The sequence below is a fragment of the Poecile atricapillus genome, chromosome 5, assembly GCF_030490865.1.
Source record: "Poecile atricapillus isolate bPoeAtr1 chromosome 5, bPoeAtr1.hap1, whole genome shotgun sequence".
NCBI classification, from domain to species: domain Eukaryota; kingdom Metazoa; phylum Chordata; class Aves; order Passeriformes; family Paridae; genus Poecile; species Poecile atricapillus.
In genome coordinates, this window is record NC_081253.1 from 30,606,301 (window position 1) to 30,625,578 (window position 19,278).

Genomic DNA, 19,278 nt, shown 5'->3' on the forward strand with positions numbered 1-19,278 from the left:
GATTTCACAGCCTCAGCCAAAATTGGTGAGGTATTAATTAAACACCTTAAAATTAAAAACTAATTAATTAATTACAAGAAGAAAACAGAAAAGCCCATATTCCATAGAACATGAAGCTTAAAGACACTTTCCCTGGAAAACAAAAGACGCTGGTGAGAACCAGAAGAGAGAATGGAAAGATAAACGGGGGAACAGCAGCTCAAGTAACAAAATTTGCATTCCCTGTAGCCACGTTTCCCTTCACACCTCTGGATAAAGCCCGTGGAATCTGATGAAAAAGAAGCCCATAAATTTTGAGGAATTAGCAATTAGTAAACACAGAAATACAAATCAACTGAATGTTAATGCTTAGGACCCTAAATAGCTGAATTAGAGCCAAGAAGACAACCCTGAGAGTCAGCAATGAGATATTGAAAATATATTTACATTACATTGTTACAAAAGCAGAGAAGCCCTACCAGGCTTGTTTGAATGGGAATGAAAGCAACCTGAGTTCCTGGCTCCCAAGGATTTTATCATACAGATGCAAAGCCTGCTGTGGAGGCACGAAACTCCTCAGACACTCTCAAGAACTGTCCTAATCCCATTAGCTTTTTGGTTGATTATAACTCATTAAGAAGATTTGTGTTTTATTGTGATCCTCTATTTAAACACCTGCTCTTACTCTATCATTTGTGGAGTGCCAACAGAAGTTTTCCAGGAAAACCCCAAACCAAATCCACTCTATTTTATAATGGCAACTGCCATGGAATGTGAATGGAATACCTGGATGCAAACTGTGATGGGTATTTCCCCTGTGCTGTGAGGAGCAAATGAACCTGTGTAGATAAGATAAAATAAAATTATTTCATTTCTTTAGCCATGTCTCAGACCAACATTCATCATCAGCTGAGTTGAGCCAGTGCCAGTGTATTTGGGCAAACTGGTTCCAGGTGCTAATTTTTTTCCTTGCCTTTGGTTTCCTTTTTGGCACTTCTCAGGAACAAAGAATGTGAGGAAAATGTCTCTCAAGGCAAAGGTGGAAAATGTACTTCCTCAGAGGAAATTTGACTTCTCCCCAAATTAAAGCCCAAATAATATACTCCAAGCTCAATTCACTTCTGGAAGATGGAAAAATATTTGTTTAGTGTCACCACAACCTGCATCTGGGAGAAAGGGAGCCACCATTCCCATGCTCCATAGCTGTTACTTCACAAAGCAAGCATCTGCAGAGCGCTTGTTAGTCTTCCCTTAACCTCCACAAATTCCCAGGACTGGGAATGCTTGTGTTGAGTGTTCTTGTGCTGTCTGCTTTTATACTGAAAGAGAAACTCCGTGAGGACTGTGCTGTGAGAAAACTGAAGTAGAAACACCTCCCTGTACCATTTGCTGATTTTATTGATTCTGTACAGAAAGAGGAAAGGTTTGGCCAGGCCACCACGGCCCTTCTCCTGTGAGGTGATAGTTTGGTGTGTTTCTGGTAAGGGTGTGGATCCCCTGACTGCCCTTCTTTCCAGCACAAGCATCCAGCCAGCCATGCTCTGATCCGCAGTGCCTGTTATCTTCCCAAGGAAGAAGGATATGGGAAAGGTTGGCAAACACACTCATTTGAGAGGGAAGAGGTGCATAAAGCATGACGAGTGTGTTGTAGGAACTGTAATAATGCCAGTTCCCAAAGAACAGCTTAACCCCAATGTTTAACCTCTCTACCAAGTTATTACTGGGATGTTAAAATTTACCACACTGCTTTCTCAAAGTTATTCATATAAATCATTAGATACATCAATTAAAGTTTAGAATTTGCAAAGAAGGCAAGTGCACAATTCAATAGTTATTCATTCATTTCCCTTTGTTCTAGAGGCTTTGGACAAAATGACAAAATGTTTCCATTTCTTAACGTTGAGCTACTTCAGTAAATTGAAGAAAGTATAATCAAGTAATTTGATGTAGTCAATTTTATCTCCAGTTTGCATTGCATTCCTAATTGTACCATCAATCTTTTATTAGTGTGGTCTGAAAAGTCTTAAGTTTGGTCAAGTGATTATATTTTTATTTGATCGTAACCTCGGTTTTGTATGCAGCAAGTCTTTTTTCTTCTCAAAACTTCAGAAGCAGTTGTGAAGTTCCTCAGATTTATGTACTGGAAAAACCCTGGTACAAAGTTCACTCGACATAAAAAAAGCTTTGTGTACTTATCACAAAGTCAGTAGCAAACAAATAACTCTGTATCTATTAATCTGGGTATCCATGGAATATTTTTCTCCATTAACTCTTCCAGATCCACTCAGTAAAAGCCATTCTCCAGCCTTCATTATGCTAGGACATCTTAAAACTAAACTTTGAAGCAACAGCCACTGTAACAATTTCAGATTTCCTATGTGAATTCCTATTTTTATGCATCCTTTCAATCATTTGCATTGTCAACAGAGAGTATAAAATCTTTAGATTATTTCCATGAATGCTTATAGCCATGGATACAGTGATAGTCAGGCTTTTTGCTTTGAAGGGTTAATTCTTAAATAGTTTTATACTGCAGAATGGTAGAGGGGGTTTGAAAGTCTGTGACTGAAGGTAAAGCACCCCAAAACAGTCAATTCCCTTTGTGGTTTATCCTTGTTTCCTATCAACCAGTTGGCTAATGCTGCCAACTAGCAGGCTGATGGGAGAAAAAACCTTGAAATCTCAAGGATAAAAAACAAAAACCGAAAGCAAACTTGTAAATTTTTAAAGCATCAGCCTTTAAAATTGCTAGGAATTGTGTCTGCTGGAGTATCCAGAGGCAATTCCCAAGAGAAAAAGGCAGTAAAGCTAAAGCTTTAGCCAGTATAGGCAGCTTTCCTTCAGTTGATACTCTTATGTGATGCTTCATAACAGAGCTCATAAATAGAGAATATCTTTACTGCATCAGCAGGGAGTGAACAACAAATAATGAAAGATAAATAAAGGAGGGGGAGTAAAAGCTGAGTTTCTTCTTGGATGCCCCAACACCTTTAAACATTTGTACTAGTTATGTGAAAATCCTTCAAAGGTACCTAATTTATTAAAAAAACTTAGCATTTATGTTCTTTTTCTCCAAATGAGAATCAAATACGTCAAGAAATTTTACACAGTCTCTGATCTGCTCTTTGTCCTCTAAAACCCTAAAGCAGCTTATGTGATTTCCTGTCTCTGCATTATTTTGTACAGGGGTTTTCATAAATACCTGATTCTTCAGGTCTTACTTTAAAAGAAGCAGCTTCCTCAGAAACCACAGCCTTTTGTGCCTGCTTTTTCCCATAACACACTTAGGACATTAAATGACTTTGTAGGGTTATACATTTGTAATATGTTATATTTCATCATAAGAAAATAGCTGATTAACTTTTTTTCTATAGGGTTATTAAAAATTTATATTCCCAGCATTTTTAATGTCAGGGTTGAATCAGGATAGTCCATCTCTAAGTTGTAAATTTGACCTTTGCTGATGAATATGCCAGATTCAAAGGCCTTCTTGGATGACTGCATATCTGAATGTTGCTTGATTTCTTGGAGAATGTTACCAACACTTTTCATTCAATCCTAGTGCCTCAAATTAGCCTGTCTAAAGCTGACCGTGTGCTGGCAGGAAGGAAAGAAGCTTAATTTTGCCATAACTTCATCTTATTGCTGGAATTCACCTTCCTCAAAGGTCTTTGCTTATGAGCCAGAAGAGCTGATTGACAGAGCTTCAAACTAGAGTTGAAGGGAGAGGGGATAATGTCAGGATTGGCCATGACAAGCTGTGGGATGACATGCCAGGATTAGAGGGATGGGATGCAAGTGAGAGCCCTGAGCTGGTGGCTCCAAGACACACTTGCTGTGCTGAAGTACACTTGAAGTCTATGGAGATGAGCCAGGGGACCGTGAGGTGATTTGAGACAAGACAGAAACACCAGAGAGTTTTAATGTATTAAATATGTATTAATAAAATAAATAAAATTAAAAAGAAAAAGAAAAGAAAAAGAAACAGATAAAGGAAAAAACTTTTTCAGAGCAGAGGCCCTCGCTTCCCAGCAGATGCTGTTCCAGAAGAACCCAGCAGAGGACAGGCCACTCACATAAAATCACTGACCTCCTGGGGTGAAAATACCCTTCGAAGAGCTCTGCCTCTGAGAAAATACAAGCATTCTTGTAGTCAGTGATGCCGAGATAATATATTTGGTATTTCAAGCACTTTGTGCAAATGCAAAAGTGAAACCACTCCAAGAGCAGTAACAACTCTAGAGAGGAATCCAAGGTTTCCCATCAGCAATGCAGCAGCTGAGACAGCTATTTTAAAAGACATTGAAGATGAAAGTCAGGATGAATGTCAGGAAATCTGGGTAAAAGCAGAAAACCTACAACTGTAAAGAAAAAAAAGAAAAGACAGCATCCTTTAAGAGGGCAGAACCCTTAGAATTAACTAGATATTTAACAGGGCTCTTTTACATATATATAGACACCACAGTAAAGGCTGCAGAGGAAAATAATGAAATACAAAAGAACTCAGAAAAACTGGAAGCTTTCACTATAACTGCATTCTTCCTTAGAAGTTTCTAATGAACTTAATATACTTCCCTGTTTCTGGGTTTCATTTCAACTGTTGTATCAGGTTGGTTCTGGAGCAATGTGTACTGTAACATGCAGGAGAGAAAAAAGCAACAGGGCATTTTTGGCCTAATTGCACAGGCACAATTATACACAGCAACACAAAAGCTGCAGGCAGGAGGGAGATGGCCAGAAGCTGAAGGTAACCCTGTACAACTTCCCCAAAACCTACGTTCAGCAGCATCTTTTGGGCAAGGTGAGAGGTGCATCATGGGCTGAAACAGCCACAGCATCCCTTTGCCACCAGTTTTACCTGTTTCCCCATTTTATCCATTGCACAATTGCATGTCGTGGCTTGTGAGACACTCCTTAGCAGGCAGGACTCACCAGTGCAACACCTACAGCTCCTGAGTGCAGGAAATCATCTGCCAGACAGTGACATTTTGTCCTGGTACTCAAACCACACACTCCTCGTGGGAAATCACTAAAAATCCCAAATTGCTGAATGCCTCGGTCTTCATGGAAAAGCCACCTGCCAGCAGGGGTTGAGAAGGAGTTGCAGGATACCCCATCCAGATGTCAGTGTACCAAGGCATCCATACCCTGAGCCACACCTGCTCTCTTCCTGTGTGAAATAGGATATCTAGAACTCAGAACTGGTAAAACCAAGGTGTATTTCTTTCTTGGTAAGCTAAGGGAATTGAATATTCATACCATCAACATCTATGAAGTTGATTTCCAGTAGCTGATACAGCAGAATGCTTAGAATGTTATATATGACTACTTTTTATAGGGGGAAAAAAAATAGTATAGCAAAGGATAAACTCTTCCAGGCCATTTGTTCCAGAGCAAGAACTCACACAAGTTACAGCCTTCATATTTTAGCTCATGGCAATAAGTTTAAAAGTGGCTGTGTTTGCCTTGCAGTAGATGCATTTACATAATGTAATTGGGATGATGCCTCCATAGGCGTTTTGTTATTGCAAGAGTTCTTTCTAGGTGTTTTATAGACATGGTGTTATATCTGCTTTGTGATTCAAAGTAATGCATTCATCTTGTGGTTCAGGTGGCTAAAAGAAAGCACCTGGTGAGCTGGACTAATAGTTAAGCACTTGAAACACCCTCACTCCAATACATTTTATATATTTGAATTTGTCTATTTAAATTTAACTGTTCCAAACCAAATAACTGCACAAACATTATTTCCAGCTTACACAGCAAAGAGAGAGATGAGTCTAGTCCAAAAAGATTTAAAATGGAGCTTTCTATCCATTTCACTTTGTTATTCTTGAATTTAGGCTTTGTGCTGACAAAAGTGAGAAAAAAGCTTACTCAATTAGTACCTTCTTCAGCAGCTCAGGAAGAATGTTATCTCTTCCTTATAAGCAAACCAGGGAGAGAAGCCAACTGGTTCAGAGGTAGGACTTGACATCAACACAAATAGCAATCACAGATTTACAGTGCATTTTGCAACACCTGCTTTGTTTCTTCCAGTTCTACCTTCTGAGGTGAATCAATTAGGAGAACTATTTCATTTAACTTAAGCAACAGAATAAAGAAAAGTGAATTTCTGATCCTGCAGGCTGTAAGGAAGTGTTTGAAAATGTAGCCTACAGCAGGATGAAGTCGTCCAGTTGCTGGCAGGGTTATAACCCATGTCCCTTTCCTCCCCTGCCAGGAAAGCAGCTCCTTCATACTCCTGTAACTCTCCCTTTTCTCAGAAATGTCCTGGTTGCCTTCCATGTCCATTTGGTCTTCCCCCAAAACAAGCTGAGCTCTCAGCCTGCTGTCCCTGTGCGCTGCTGGCCGGGCAGGGGTGACAGGCTGTGGATGCTCCAGGGCGAGCGGCGTGCTGAGCGCTGCCGAGGGAGCACGAGCTCCCTGCCTGACGAGAGCCTGCCAAAAAGGATGGGTAATGCTTGGGCTCTGCTCGCCTTCTCCTCAGGGAGGGCATTAGTAATCTCCTTTTCCTCTGTGCAGTCACTGTTTTTCCATAGAACTTGCAGTTACAGCATGTCTTTGAAACCTCTTTATCAAATTTGTAGGGGGTGGGTTTGGATTATTTTCCCTTTTTTAATTTTTTTTTTTTTTAATTTTTTTTTTAAGGTTTTCCAAAAGCTGATGGTGGAAGGAGGAAAGTAGAGGAGAAGTTGCCAGGTAGACAGATGTATGCCTTTTTCCTTTACAAAGGAACATTCTTGCTGTGCTTGATTTTGGGGGCCTTGAGCCATGATCTTCGCATAGTCAGGATTGGGAATACTATTCACTATTGGCAGGCACAACGGGTAGAATGACACAAATCCCAAAGATAATATTAAAATGCCATAAAGTTCAGTAAGATGTGCATTTCATTTTTAACTCTTCTTTAGTTTTGCTAGTGATAATGTGGTAGGGTTTTGTTGCTGTTGAGGTTTTTTAAATTATTTTTTTACCTAATAAATTTTAGAAAAATTTTTACCTTTTTTCCTCATCACTTATTTTTTTCTCTTCTATCACCTACTTCTGTAGTCATCACCTTTCATCACTTGTAGTCATCATAATTTTTCCAAAACCACTACAATTCCAGTCAGACAGAAAAATAAATCACATATTCTATTATTATTATCAAATAGATTAGATCCTTCAATGGCTCCTGATCAAGTGCAACTTTGTGCTTTTTCCTAAATTCTTGCAATTTCAGAGAAAAAAAGAATAAGCCAGCAACCATAAAAGATGAAAAGTATTCTACTAACAGCCTGTATTTAGAGTACATATGAAATGCATTTTATGAGGGAAATGGAAAAATACTGCTCTCTGTTGTGCAGCTGCTGGTGAATTCTGGGGTGCTTTTGTCCCCCCCAGTCCCTGTGTCACATTCCAGCTGCTCTTGCTGCCTCCTAACCAGCGGTGCTCAGCAGGGTCTGTTTGCCACCCGTGACACCTGAGAGCAAGCTGAGCCCTTGCCCAGAGCTCCCCGGGGTTTTGGGCTTACAGGAGAAGGCCTTGGTGCTGCAGCCATAAATAAATGCTGCACAGAAGGGAGCAAAGGGACTCCTGCTTGCAGATTAATGGACTCTCTGCAGAAAACTGGGAAAAGAGCCGTGAAGCTCTGCATGTTCATGGTAGCCAGCCAGAGCGGGAGGACTTGCAGGAGAAGGAGCAGGCGAGGGCCCAGTGTGGCTGCAGAGCACGGCCCAAGAGGATCACGGTGCTGAGGCGCTGCTTTGCTGAGCACCTCTCTTGCCCCTCTCCCTGGGCTTTTAGCCATGGTCTGCCAGAACACTGAATTACTTTCATATCAATGACTGCATCATTATTTCCATCATTATTGATGGAGCATTATCTTAAACTGTTTCTGCTCTGAAATGTGGTACCTGTCAAAGTTTCCACTTGGGGAAACTTCCACTTTCCCTTCTATAGCCATATGATTAAATATAGTTTAAAATTAAGAAATAATAAAAAATAATTTTATTATGACATTAACTATAGAAATGGCAAGCAGCCCCCAACTTAAATCCCCCCAAAATTCACTATCAGGTCAGTGCTTTTCAGAAAGCACTTACTGTGAATCATCCTATGCATCTTCTATAAAAACACATTTCCAGCACTTGAAATGCACTAAGAGTCTGTTTTAAAGATGTTATAGCCATGGCAGGCAGTCTGCACTGCAAACTCCTGTCTTCTTGTTCCAGTGAAGCACGGCCCATTTATGTTACCACATGTTGAGAGTAGCTGCATCGGTCTCGGTGCAAAAATCAAATGCTCAGGAGGTAAGGCAGCAAAATGCTTGCTTTGAACGTGGCTTTTGGCTAAAATCAAAATATCAGGGTCTGACCCTAAAGCTATATGCCTGGAATGTGTGAGCATGATACATCTATTACTTGCACAAACTTTACACCAGGGCAGGACAATCAATTTCAATTGAATACTTGTGATTTAGGTCACTGGTTATTAGCTGAATATTAGGCTCAGTTCTGTGGTAAACAGTGAATTTGCATGCCCTGGAGAGGTGACACAAAAAAGAATATGAATGACCAGGAGGAAAAAAAATTTTTTTTAGAGTTCTGTCCACAGCTTTACTTATACTAACATTTTTCCTACAGAAACACATGCAAAACACTTTGTCTGACATATTTTTAGGTGTAATCAGAATGGAAAAAGAAAATAAACTCTGTGAGAAACTGAAAATTCAGTCCTAAATTAGAGAAACTTTGGCATATTGCATGAAATTCCAGGATTTCCCATTGTTGTAATACATAGATTCCAAATATACAAATGTATACAATACATACCAGTTCCAGAGTTTCTGTTTGCTGTGACATGCAGCCTGTGTTAACCCCCTCACCCCTCTCATTAAGTGTGAGCTCCATAATTATTGCTAGCAGCATATCAAATGTGAACTACATTTGATTTTAAGAGCAAACGTAAGATTTTATAAGCCATAACCAATACAATCACACAGAGATGTATGTCTTATGCAGAAAGCATATGAAATCTGTATTTTTAACATATAAGCAGGACATAAGAGAATTTCTAAGTATTTGAGTGGAAAGTAAAAAAGCACAGAGATATCACTTAAGTTGACATAATACAGAGACATTTTGAAGTGAAAGAAAAGGTTACAAGGAGAAGACAGAGACACAGTAGAGATTTAAATATTTTAAGTCTTTTAATGCTTTCACTAATAATGAAAAAAGCAAGTTGAAGTATTCCTGTTTAGTATTAGAGTGAGTAGCTAAAGATATTCCTTAAAAATACCTTTGCTACTAAAGCTACTTAATTTACTGCCCAGGATTCTGGTGACAGCATGAAGAGAGGAGAGACTCATTTTTCATTACTGATTGTTAATTCAGTAAAGGATTTGTTCTGTGTATTTTAATATATGCTAAAGGGGCAAACAAATAAGACAGGCATTTGCATAGTGTCAGATATGCACAAAATACTGCATTAGCTAGTGTCTAAGAAAACCCAGCAAGCTTTTCTGAAACAAGAACTGCTGAATATATATTAGTTGTTGAACAACATAAATTAGTACTCTTAATCCATTTCTAAAGTATTATTTTCCTGCCTGCTAAAAGTAACCCCTTGGGATTTTATTTTAAATAGAACAAACTTTCAAGTCAGAAAGACTGGTAGAAGCCTAAAGCAAGTTTAGAGCAAGGTTTCTCTTGATTCATAGTACAAGTACACAGTTAGTATAATATTTAAGAATGACAGTGCTGTCTTTCAGTACTGCTGCCCACAATACTTGGGAAATATATCCTTTCAGAATGTGAAGGCATATCCTCTGCAAAGTACCCAGATAAATCAGTTCACCCTTGGCTGTAACTAAACGCTGTCTAGTGACTTGTGATCGACAGGGCTTTACCCTCTGACAGCCAGATTCATTGTTGGGACAGCAACCAATCGTCGGGTTTGACGACATGAGCCTAATCAAAGTTGGAGTATAAAAAGCCCCCTTGGAATATATAAGGTACACCAGTGTGGCAAGCTGTCTCTCAGATTGCATTTGCTTTCACGGATCTGTTTAGTACTGAAAGGGAAAGGGGGAGGGGGAAAAAAAAGAAGGGAAAAGTGCTGCACTGAATGTGAGATCATGCAAAAGCTAGTGCTCTATGCTTCTATTTACCTGTTCATGCTGATTTCGGTTGATCCGGTGGCTCTTGATGACAGTAGTCAGCCCACAGAGAACGCTGAAAAGGACGGACTGTGCAATGCTTGTACGTGGAGACAGAATACAAAATCTTCCAGAATAGAAGCCATAAAAATTCAAATCCTCAGCAAACTGCGTCTGGAACAAGCTCCTAACATTAGCAGGGATGTTATTAAACAACTTTTACCCAAGGCTCCTCCACTGCAGGAACTGATTGATCAGTATGATGTGCAGAGAGATGACAGTAGCGATGGCTCTTTGGAAGATGATGACTATCATGCCACCACCGAAACGATTATCACAATGCCTACAGAGTGTAAGTAACCCTGCTTCTTTCACCTCCCACCGCCCCTCCGAGAGAGTTGTCTCCCTGCTGTAGAGCCACACAACTCCTCCTCAGGCTCTCCCAACAGGCTGCTGGCTGAAGTCTGCTGGAGGGAGGGAGAAGAGCGTTATTTCTAAAGAATTTGAGCCAGGTTCAAATGACCGTGTGGCGATCCTTTGTTTTACTGTTTGGTTTTCAGCTCCTTATAATGTGTGTGCCCTGTAGCACTCAGGATTTACCCATTGCCTTAGAAAGCAAAGGGAGATCTGCAGTTTAGTGAACTTCGTTATCTGCAGCACTCGGGGCATTTCCTCTTGCAAATATAAAGTACAAGTGCAGATAATGAGAGAACTATAATTTTGTGAGGGAGGTTTCACTGGCCAGTATTTTTGGAAGCAATAGAAATCAACAGAAATGCAGCTTAGAGCACTACACCTACCTAACTGCAACATGCTACAGCAAGTGCAAGTAGAGAGTTAAATTCTTGCCTCTTTGCTGATCCCATAAACTAGCACCACCCACCTCGGAGTTAAAACTATATATTTAAAGCAAATATGTGTGTAACAGATTAAATGCAAAAATGTCCGTGCTATAGCAATCAGCTCACGTAACCGTGCCAAGGAAGAATGAAGGCATTTACTGAATGAGCAGATTCTGAGTTATCTTTCGAGTGCTAAACATCTGCTATGGCTCCTATCAAGTATCTTTTGCACAGTTAATACTGTAGTATCTCATGTTCTTCATCAGCTAAAGTATTTGACTATGGCAGCTGTTTTTTTAAATAACACTTATGAATATGATGTCAAAAAGGAAAAATATGACAGGACATATAAGGCATGTTAGCAGTTATAGATATCGTTATGATATGCAGACGAGAATTGTATCAGCTGCTCTCACCAGCTAAAAATGAGCCCAGAGATGAAAAAGTAAATTTTTCACTGAAATTTTTCAACTTAGTAATTATTAAGATGGGCACTTAATAACATTATTTTACTGCAGCCTTATCACAAAGCTGAGGTCTGCCTGCACTTTTATTCCAGACTTTTATATTCAAGGGCTTATAACCATTTTTAATCAAACTGCTACATAGTTACAGTGACTGAAGAAAAGTCACTGTATTTCATTGCTCTGAGTTCATTTCCTACCTCTTATAAAAAGCCCATGAGCTATTTTAAATTCACTAAAGAGACAGGTATCTTAAGTGATGAGATTTATGAACGTTAAAGCCCTGCACCATTTAGGATTAGTACTACCCATTTTATCCTGGCATGGAAAGATATTGCCATGACTAGGTATGACAGCTGCATCGTAGGCTACAGGAAGGAGGAACGCAGCGCTGCATGTGACTTTTCTCTAATATTATTCAAATGAAAACAAAATGATCCTTATATTAATCCCCTCAATTATTTTCTTCCCACTGAGAAAATAAATGTAAGTGTTTGTGCAGTTTGCCCAGGGCTGTATGGTCTGCAGCAGGCTGAGGCTTTGGAGTAAATTAGAAATAGCTGGATCACCACACACGTGTTGAGTCAGCTTATGCAAAGCTGCTATTCTGCGTGCTTTATGAAGGTCCTCAGGAGGTGACTGGCAGAAGTGAATTGATAGTAGGTGATAGAATAATAATTTTGTTGACATCCACTAAAATTGCTGCAGAGTGTAAACCATAGAAAATGAATTAAGTTAAATCCACTTTGTTACTGGTACTCTTTATAACATCATGTAATATTTTCTATACAGTCTGAAAAAAAAATAGTCAGGTTTATATACGCATTTTTTCTTGTTCCCTGTTCAGTAATCTGTTCTTTCCATTCATTTATAGCTGATTTTCTTGTACAAATGGAGGGAAAACCAAAATGTTGCTTCTTTAAGTTTAGCTCTAAAATACAATATAACAAAGTAGTAAAAGCACAATTGTGGATATACTTGAGGCAAGTCCAAAAACCTACAACGGTGTTTGTGCAGATCCTGAGACTTATTAAACCCATGAAAGATGGTACAAGATACACTGGAATTCGATCTTTGAAACTTGACATGAACCCAGGCACCGGTATTTGGCAGAGTATTGATGTGAAGACAGTGTTGCAAAACTGGCTCAAACAGCCTGAATCCAATTTAGGCATCGAAATAAAAGCTTTTGATGAGAACGGACGGAATCTTGCTGTAACTTTCCCAGGACCGGGGGAAGATGGATTGGTAAGTCTATTTAGAAAAATCCCATTTGATTGAAAAGCATTTAAGTTCTGTTTTAAGGATAAAATGGATGCATTGTTTAGGGAATGGAAGATAAAAGTTCTGGGTATTCAATTCATTCATTCTTTGCTCTGTGATTATGCCAGAAATCAATAGCTTTCCTCTGCCTCCATTTCCCTATCTAAAAAATTGAAAGAAATTGCAGTATTTCAGAGAGACATTGCAAGGCAGTAACTAGAAAAGGTTTTGGCAATTACTGATAGATGATACTATAAAAGTAACATTGTTTTCAATTTTGAGAGCAAATACTTCTTAATAAGAAGCTATTTTACTTAATGTTAAAAAACAGTCTTTAGATTCTTTCACTGGTTAGGAAAGATGCTTCCAATATTGAGAAGTCAAGGGAGTTCCTACGTACTCTCTATATGTATATTTTCTATTAACAACAACAAAAATTGTCTCTTTATGAAGGTAAGAACAGATGTTCATAATGTTAAGATCTTCACATTTCGTTATTTGGTAGAGTGTATCATTCTATCTATTAGAAATATCTGAATAGAGAAATTCTGCTTGATACAATAATCGAGACATGATAAGAAAGAGCACAAAATAACTATCTGGTTTGTTTTTATAAAAATAGATGAAAAAATTACATCTGAAGTGCACCTACAATTACACCTGAAGTAAACCTAAAGTGAAATTACAGCACTTCCCTTGCTATTTGTTTCTGTTTATCACTAATCATCTACAACCTATACAAATTTCTGAATTTATCACAACCAAGTGATACCTCCTTTTGAATACTGTATGAAGAATATTATTCTACTTTTACTTCTATGTAGTAGGTGAATCTGTTGATCACAGAAATATAGAAATATTTAGGTTGGAAATAAACATTGTGTCCAACCATATTTATGCAACATTTAACTTCACAGCAGTATAATATAATTTAAAAGTGCTTAAAAGGAAAACTCTGTGATATCTTGATTGTACATTCAATACAAATGTGGATCTCGTGTATTTGAAACAGGCCAGCTGGATATCATGATCAGGCATGTCCTTACCACCTCCATCCATTCAAATGATGATACATACATGGCTATCATCATCTATAAATAAACATTTCAGCAGCAGAGAAGGGGTAGAGGGACAGCTGATAATAGGAGAGGAAATCTCTCTTCCCTCCAGCTCCTCTCCAGCAGCTCCCCTCCCGGGACAGGGGTGCCCCTCCCATCAAACACCTCCCCATATAATTTACCTTTGGAAAGGGCACTTCCAGCGGCTCCACAGCTCACAAGTATCTGGGGAGAGGGAAACCTGTGTAACAAAGTCAGCTGGGCTGTAACTCCTGAAGAATGGTCTCCAAGGGATGGACCCATCAGTGCCAAACCAACACATGGGGCAGAAATCAGTGTGTGGAAGGGAGAAACTTTGGGAACTTTTTCAAACTCACGGTCGTGAAGGTTGCAATTTCCTTCTAGACTAAGTTGGTGACTGTGGAAACACACCTTCGGTAGGAGGCATGTCGCTCAGAGATGTGCCAAAAGTACATTCCTGGCCACAGAACTCTTCCAGGAGTCAAAATACTTAGCTGCCCCTCCAAATTCATTCAGTCATAGTGTCATTCAAGCATGGAAGTAATAGAGAAGCAACTTTTGTCCTCCTTGGTCTGCACAAAAATCTTTCGTTGATATCCAGAAAGCCTGAATTCAATATGATTTTAATGAAGGGAATTTCGGAAGGACTCAAAAAAAGCTCTTATGGAGTTTAAAGCAAGCAAACAAACGAACAAACTCCACATCAAAATAAAAATCTGTTCTTATAGCAGTTAAAAGATACTAGCACTGAGACAATGGTAATTTCAGAGACAAATTCTCAGGTCTTAAAGCTCTATGGAGAGAAACAGCAGGGAAATACAGAGATAACTATAAAAGAACTGTAAGTCAAATTTTGTTTGCAAACTTCATTTCATAATCTGAAAAATTGTTTGCATGTTTTTAGTGAACTTGGGCTTACCTCAGAAATTATTCCAATTCCTTCTCCTCTTCTCACAGAACCCATTTTTAGAGGTCAGAGTCACAGACACACCAAAACGGTCCCGCAGAGATTTCGGTCTCGACTGTGACGAGCACTCGACAGAATCCCGATGTTGCCGCTACCCACTGACGGTGGATTTCGAAGCTTTCGGATGGGATTGGATTATCGCTCCTAAAAGATACAAAGCCAACTATTGCTCCGGGGAATGTGAATTTGTGTTTTTACAAAAGTACCCCCACACCCACCTCGTGCACCAAGCCAACCCCAGGGGCTCGGCAGGCCCTTGCTGCACGCCCACCAAGATGTCCCCCATCAACATGCTGTACTTCAACGGCAAGGAACAAATCATCTACGGCAAGATACCGGCCATGGTTGTAGATCGCTGCGGGTGCTCATGAGATCCTCGTCAGATCCGCCGCTTCACAAATCGTGGAAGCTACCAAAAAAAAAAAAAAAAGAAAGAAAAAAAAAGAGAAAAAAAAAAGAGAAAAAATAGAAAAAGTTGTACCCCCTCACCAGTCTTTCAAACTGTGAAGTTACGTACACAAGGCATTGCCGACCTCCTGTGTGCTACCAGCACCAGCTACAGAACGTGAACTAAGGGACAATGTAATTACCTGATGGCTGCTCGTAAGCCAGCAAAAGAGAAAAGCTACAATCAAAAATCACCGGATTTAATCCACCAAGTTCTTACATTATGAGGGAATCAATATTCAGTCATTTGGATGCAAATTTATGTGCAGATTTCAGTACACATTGGTAATCAAAGGCAAGCTCCTTCTCACCTGAGGACAGAAGGCTTTTAGGTTCTTTTCTTCTCAGCTTCATTTATTATCATATTTACAGGAACATATATACTGGTAACATATACGCCACTACACAATACCACCAGATTCATCCTTAAACACTTGAATATATAGTGCATACTTGTGAAATGTATCAGATGAAATTCCACATAAATGGACAAACCCTGAAATTAGGGATGGCATAATGTATTTAGCGTGTTTCCATTCCTTTTTCTCATTAGTATGTTAGTAATCAATGGCAATGGTGCTACGTAAGCAGGCTGAGTAAACAGAAAGATAGTTATATAAGTGAAAGAATTTAGGCTTAATAATGAATTTGCCCTATCCTCAGGTACACTATTCAACATTCGCAAGAAATAGATATTTTTTAAATTAAAAGGAATAGTTTTCTAGCCATAGAAAAAACAGAAGGCAGCAGATAAATCCAACATTAAAATTGCAGTCCCACATTTTAACCTGCCTTGCAACATTACCGTTTGCACTATGGTAAACCAATGCAAATAGTTGGTTGCTACAGATATTGTTTAAAAACCACTTTGATATAACTGACTTGTGTAATATGTATGCATCAATATTTTGTAAATAAATGTTTATTTTTTAATCACTGTTGGTATATGTTCATCACAAGAAAAGAATGACTTTAACCTGTACTTTAGTTTAATAAACAAACACCAATATTCTCTTCATAATATAATTTTCTGGATTTTAACACAAATAATATGTAGGAACAATGCAACAAAGTAAACCATATGTTAAGAATTATTCTACATTTTATATGTTTTTTACATTGGTAGAGCCATCTAGGATAAATGATGGCTGTTGACATGTTTATAAGGTTCTTTGGGTTACTGTTTTTATGGTCATTTTGATCCACAACTGAATTTCCATATTTTGAATGTTATGTTCATAAATAATGATGAAACCAAAAAAGATTGCTATTAAATGCATTTTATTATATTTAAAAGTTTGCAGCAAAGTATTTTCTGTATTTGAGTAAACATAGTACATGGATTTCCACACAAATTCTGTACAATTCCTTATAGTTAAAAAATGTTAATTGAAATTAAAAAGATCTATTTACTATAAAGTCCATTTTATTTCACATGTGAAATAGAACTGGTAAACCAAGTGTTTGTTAAGACAACACAATCACTGTTAAAACATCTTCATGTTAGTATGATGCACGTTTTTGTTATATTCCAGAATTCAGTTTTTAATTTTCCTTTGTGTAAAACCACCCTAAAACTGCAAAACTGCTTTTCTTTCCCTTCCTCTTTTATATATTTTCTGCCTTGGTGGTAAATATTTTGTATTGAGGTTTTTTTAACTTTTTTTTAAAACTTGTATGTAAGGACATTAAAACTTAAAGTTTGAGCTATGAGGTTTGAAATTTAAAAGCAAACAGATTTTCTGCAATTTCTTTTGAATGATTAGGAGTTCTGCTAAAGCTGTGTCCGAGCATCAAGCAGATGTTCAGCTTCTCCTGATGCAGTTCACCAGAGCAGGTCCCTGGGGCCCTTAAATACACTTTCAATTTAGTTTCCCACAAAACACCATCAGACTAAATAAAAATCTAAAAACTTTTGGAGTACAGACTCTCGGTGAAGCCACAAGAATTTAAAGTACAACACAATTCTGCTCCTAACCAAAGTTACAGAATTAAGGGAGAAATCCTCTGTTTGTTGAAGTCAATGGCAAAACTTCCACTGGCTTTAACAGAGACCAGCATTTTGCCCTTTGACTTTTAACTCGTGACATTCAGGCACCAAGCAGTGCCATCCTGCTCATGTGAACTATCAATAGCATCCCCTCGAGTGCTCGAGTGAGGCTCTTAAACCATTCAGAGACTTCCAATTAACTTCCATATACCCTGAAGTTAAACATTCACTGCTTTAATTGGACCAGTTCATATAGCAACAGCTGCAGAGATGCAGCAGAGTGGATTTCGTAGTTGATAGGGAACAAAACATACTCCCAGTCTGCACCAAAGTCCAGTTACAACACCTGCAGGATTATTTTTACTCATGATAGGTAAAGTAAACCTAATGCAAATTCATCTACCCCTACACAAGTGACATCATTGGCTGCCTGGTAGTAACTGTACCCTGCCCAAAGGCAGTGCAAAAGCGATGGAATTTTTTATTCCTGGAATCAATGAAAACAAAATTAAACCAAGAAAATAAGTAGTAGGAATTCAAAAAAGTATCTACTCCAACCAGCATCCCATCTTAACACTCAGACAAATTTTATTCCATGTAAATTTTAGGCAGTATGCATCTTTTATATTTTGCCAAACTTAAAATTATCATAGAGCAATTATGGCTCCCATGATTTAATACTCACCTTACAGATAAGTGGCTACTCATGGAACATGTTGTGGGCTTTGATCTTGTTGATTTTAGCTGCTGAACAGTTCATTATTAATGTGTTTATTGACAATCAATTTAAAACATCAATGATTCCTTCTGTTCTTATAATCACATCCTTATATTTACAAGGCTCAGATCTGAGAGACTTCAGCAGCATTTGTGAATTTTTTGTATGCTCTCAAACCTCACTGTTCAGCTGTGTATTCAGAATAATGAAAATAGCCAATGAGGGATGATGTGTGAGACACAGCATTATTTCCTTGCCTGGCATCCTAAGAATCCTGACAGGAATGAACCAGGCAGAATCCAGCTTTCTAAGACAATGTCCAAGTGCCCCAAGATGCATGTGCACACCTGCAATAGGGCAGTCCCTCATCTCTACACTGCTTCAGTTCTTCCTCTTGGCTCTACTGCCCAGTCCCTTCCCTCCCAATGTGAGCCAGTCCTTTTCTAGTGCTGTTCCACTCCTACCTCCTACCCAGCTTCAGTTACACTCTAACTTAAACAGCATTTCCCATCCCATCCCAGCCCATGTCCATCCCCAGCACACCCCAGACTCCTGCCCTATGGCCCCTTTTGCAGGGGGAACAGCCCCCCTGCAGTACTGCCCTCCTGTCCCTTAAGCAGATCCAGTGCATCCTGCTTCTGCCGCAATCTGAGGTTAGGGGAGAAACTTTCCCATTATTGTGGAGAAGAAGCCCGTGGGGAATTTAACAGCTGAACACAGAAGCTGTCACCACTAAGCATAAATGCACTGCAATTTTTCACAGATGGACTGTTTTGCTAAATATGTGCAGATTTCAAATGAAGAACTAAAGGCCAAATCCATTCATAGCTTTAGGTAGCTTTTCCTCAATTCTGTGGAGTCTAGGTTTGGGGTTTGTGGTTGTTCATTGGGGGTTTGGGGTTTTTTAAAGGTTTTTTTTTGGTGGTTTCTTTTTTAATCGGATCTTGGATACAAATGACCTATTTTGGCTAAACGTCTCAAAAAATAAATCTGCATGAGATTAGGTTTGGACAGCTCAGTCCAGTCAGATAGATTTTGTTAAAGCTGCAGTAAAACAAAGCAGGTTATTATAATCAGAAGTACTGTATGGACAAACTTAATAACCAAAATATCCCACCTCAACTTATAAATTTAGTGCATTTCAATAAAAAAAGAATGTTAGGAAACAGTACTTTATGGGAGGCACAAGCTAGAAGCTTTACAAACAATGCTGTACCTATGTAACAGCAAAATTGCCAGGAAGAACCTTAGCAGTGTGTTTTAACTGACTCAAGTTAGCCCTGTGCTTTCACTTCAGCTTCCTCTCAACAATTTTAACTGCAGCAAGTAGATATCAATACATTGATTTAACATCAGCAATGAAACCAGTAATGCAACTGCATCTGCTT

At 38.8% G+C, this 19,278-nt stretch overlaps 1 protein-coding gene across 1 annotated transcript; it reads left to right on the plus strand.

Moving 5' to 3' along the window:
* Positions 1 to 9,970: 9,970 nt before the first annotated feature.
* Positions 9,971 to 16,115, plus strand: MSTN (myostatin). The gene is made up of 3 exons (XM_058839669.1): positions 9,971 to 10,472; positions 12,301 to 12,674; positions 14,726 to 16,115. Exons 1-3 carry the CDS (start codon positions 10,100 to 10,102, stop codon positions 15,104 to 15,106), a joined length of 1,128 nt encoding a protein of 375 aa, XP_058695652.1. The 5' UTR covers positions 9,971 to 10,099; the 3' UTR covers positions 15,107 to 16,115.
* Positions 16,116 to 19,278: the final 3,163 nt, after the last annotated feature.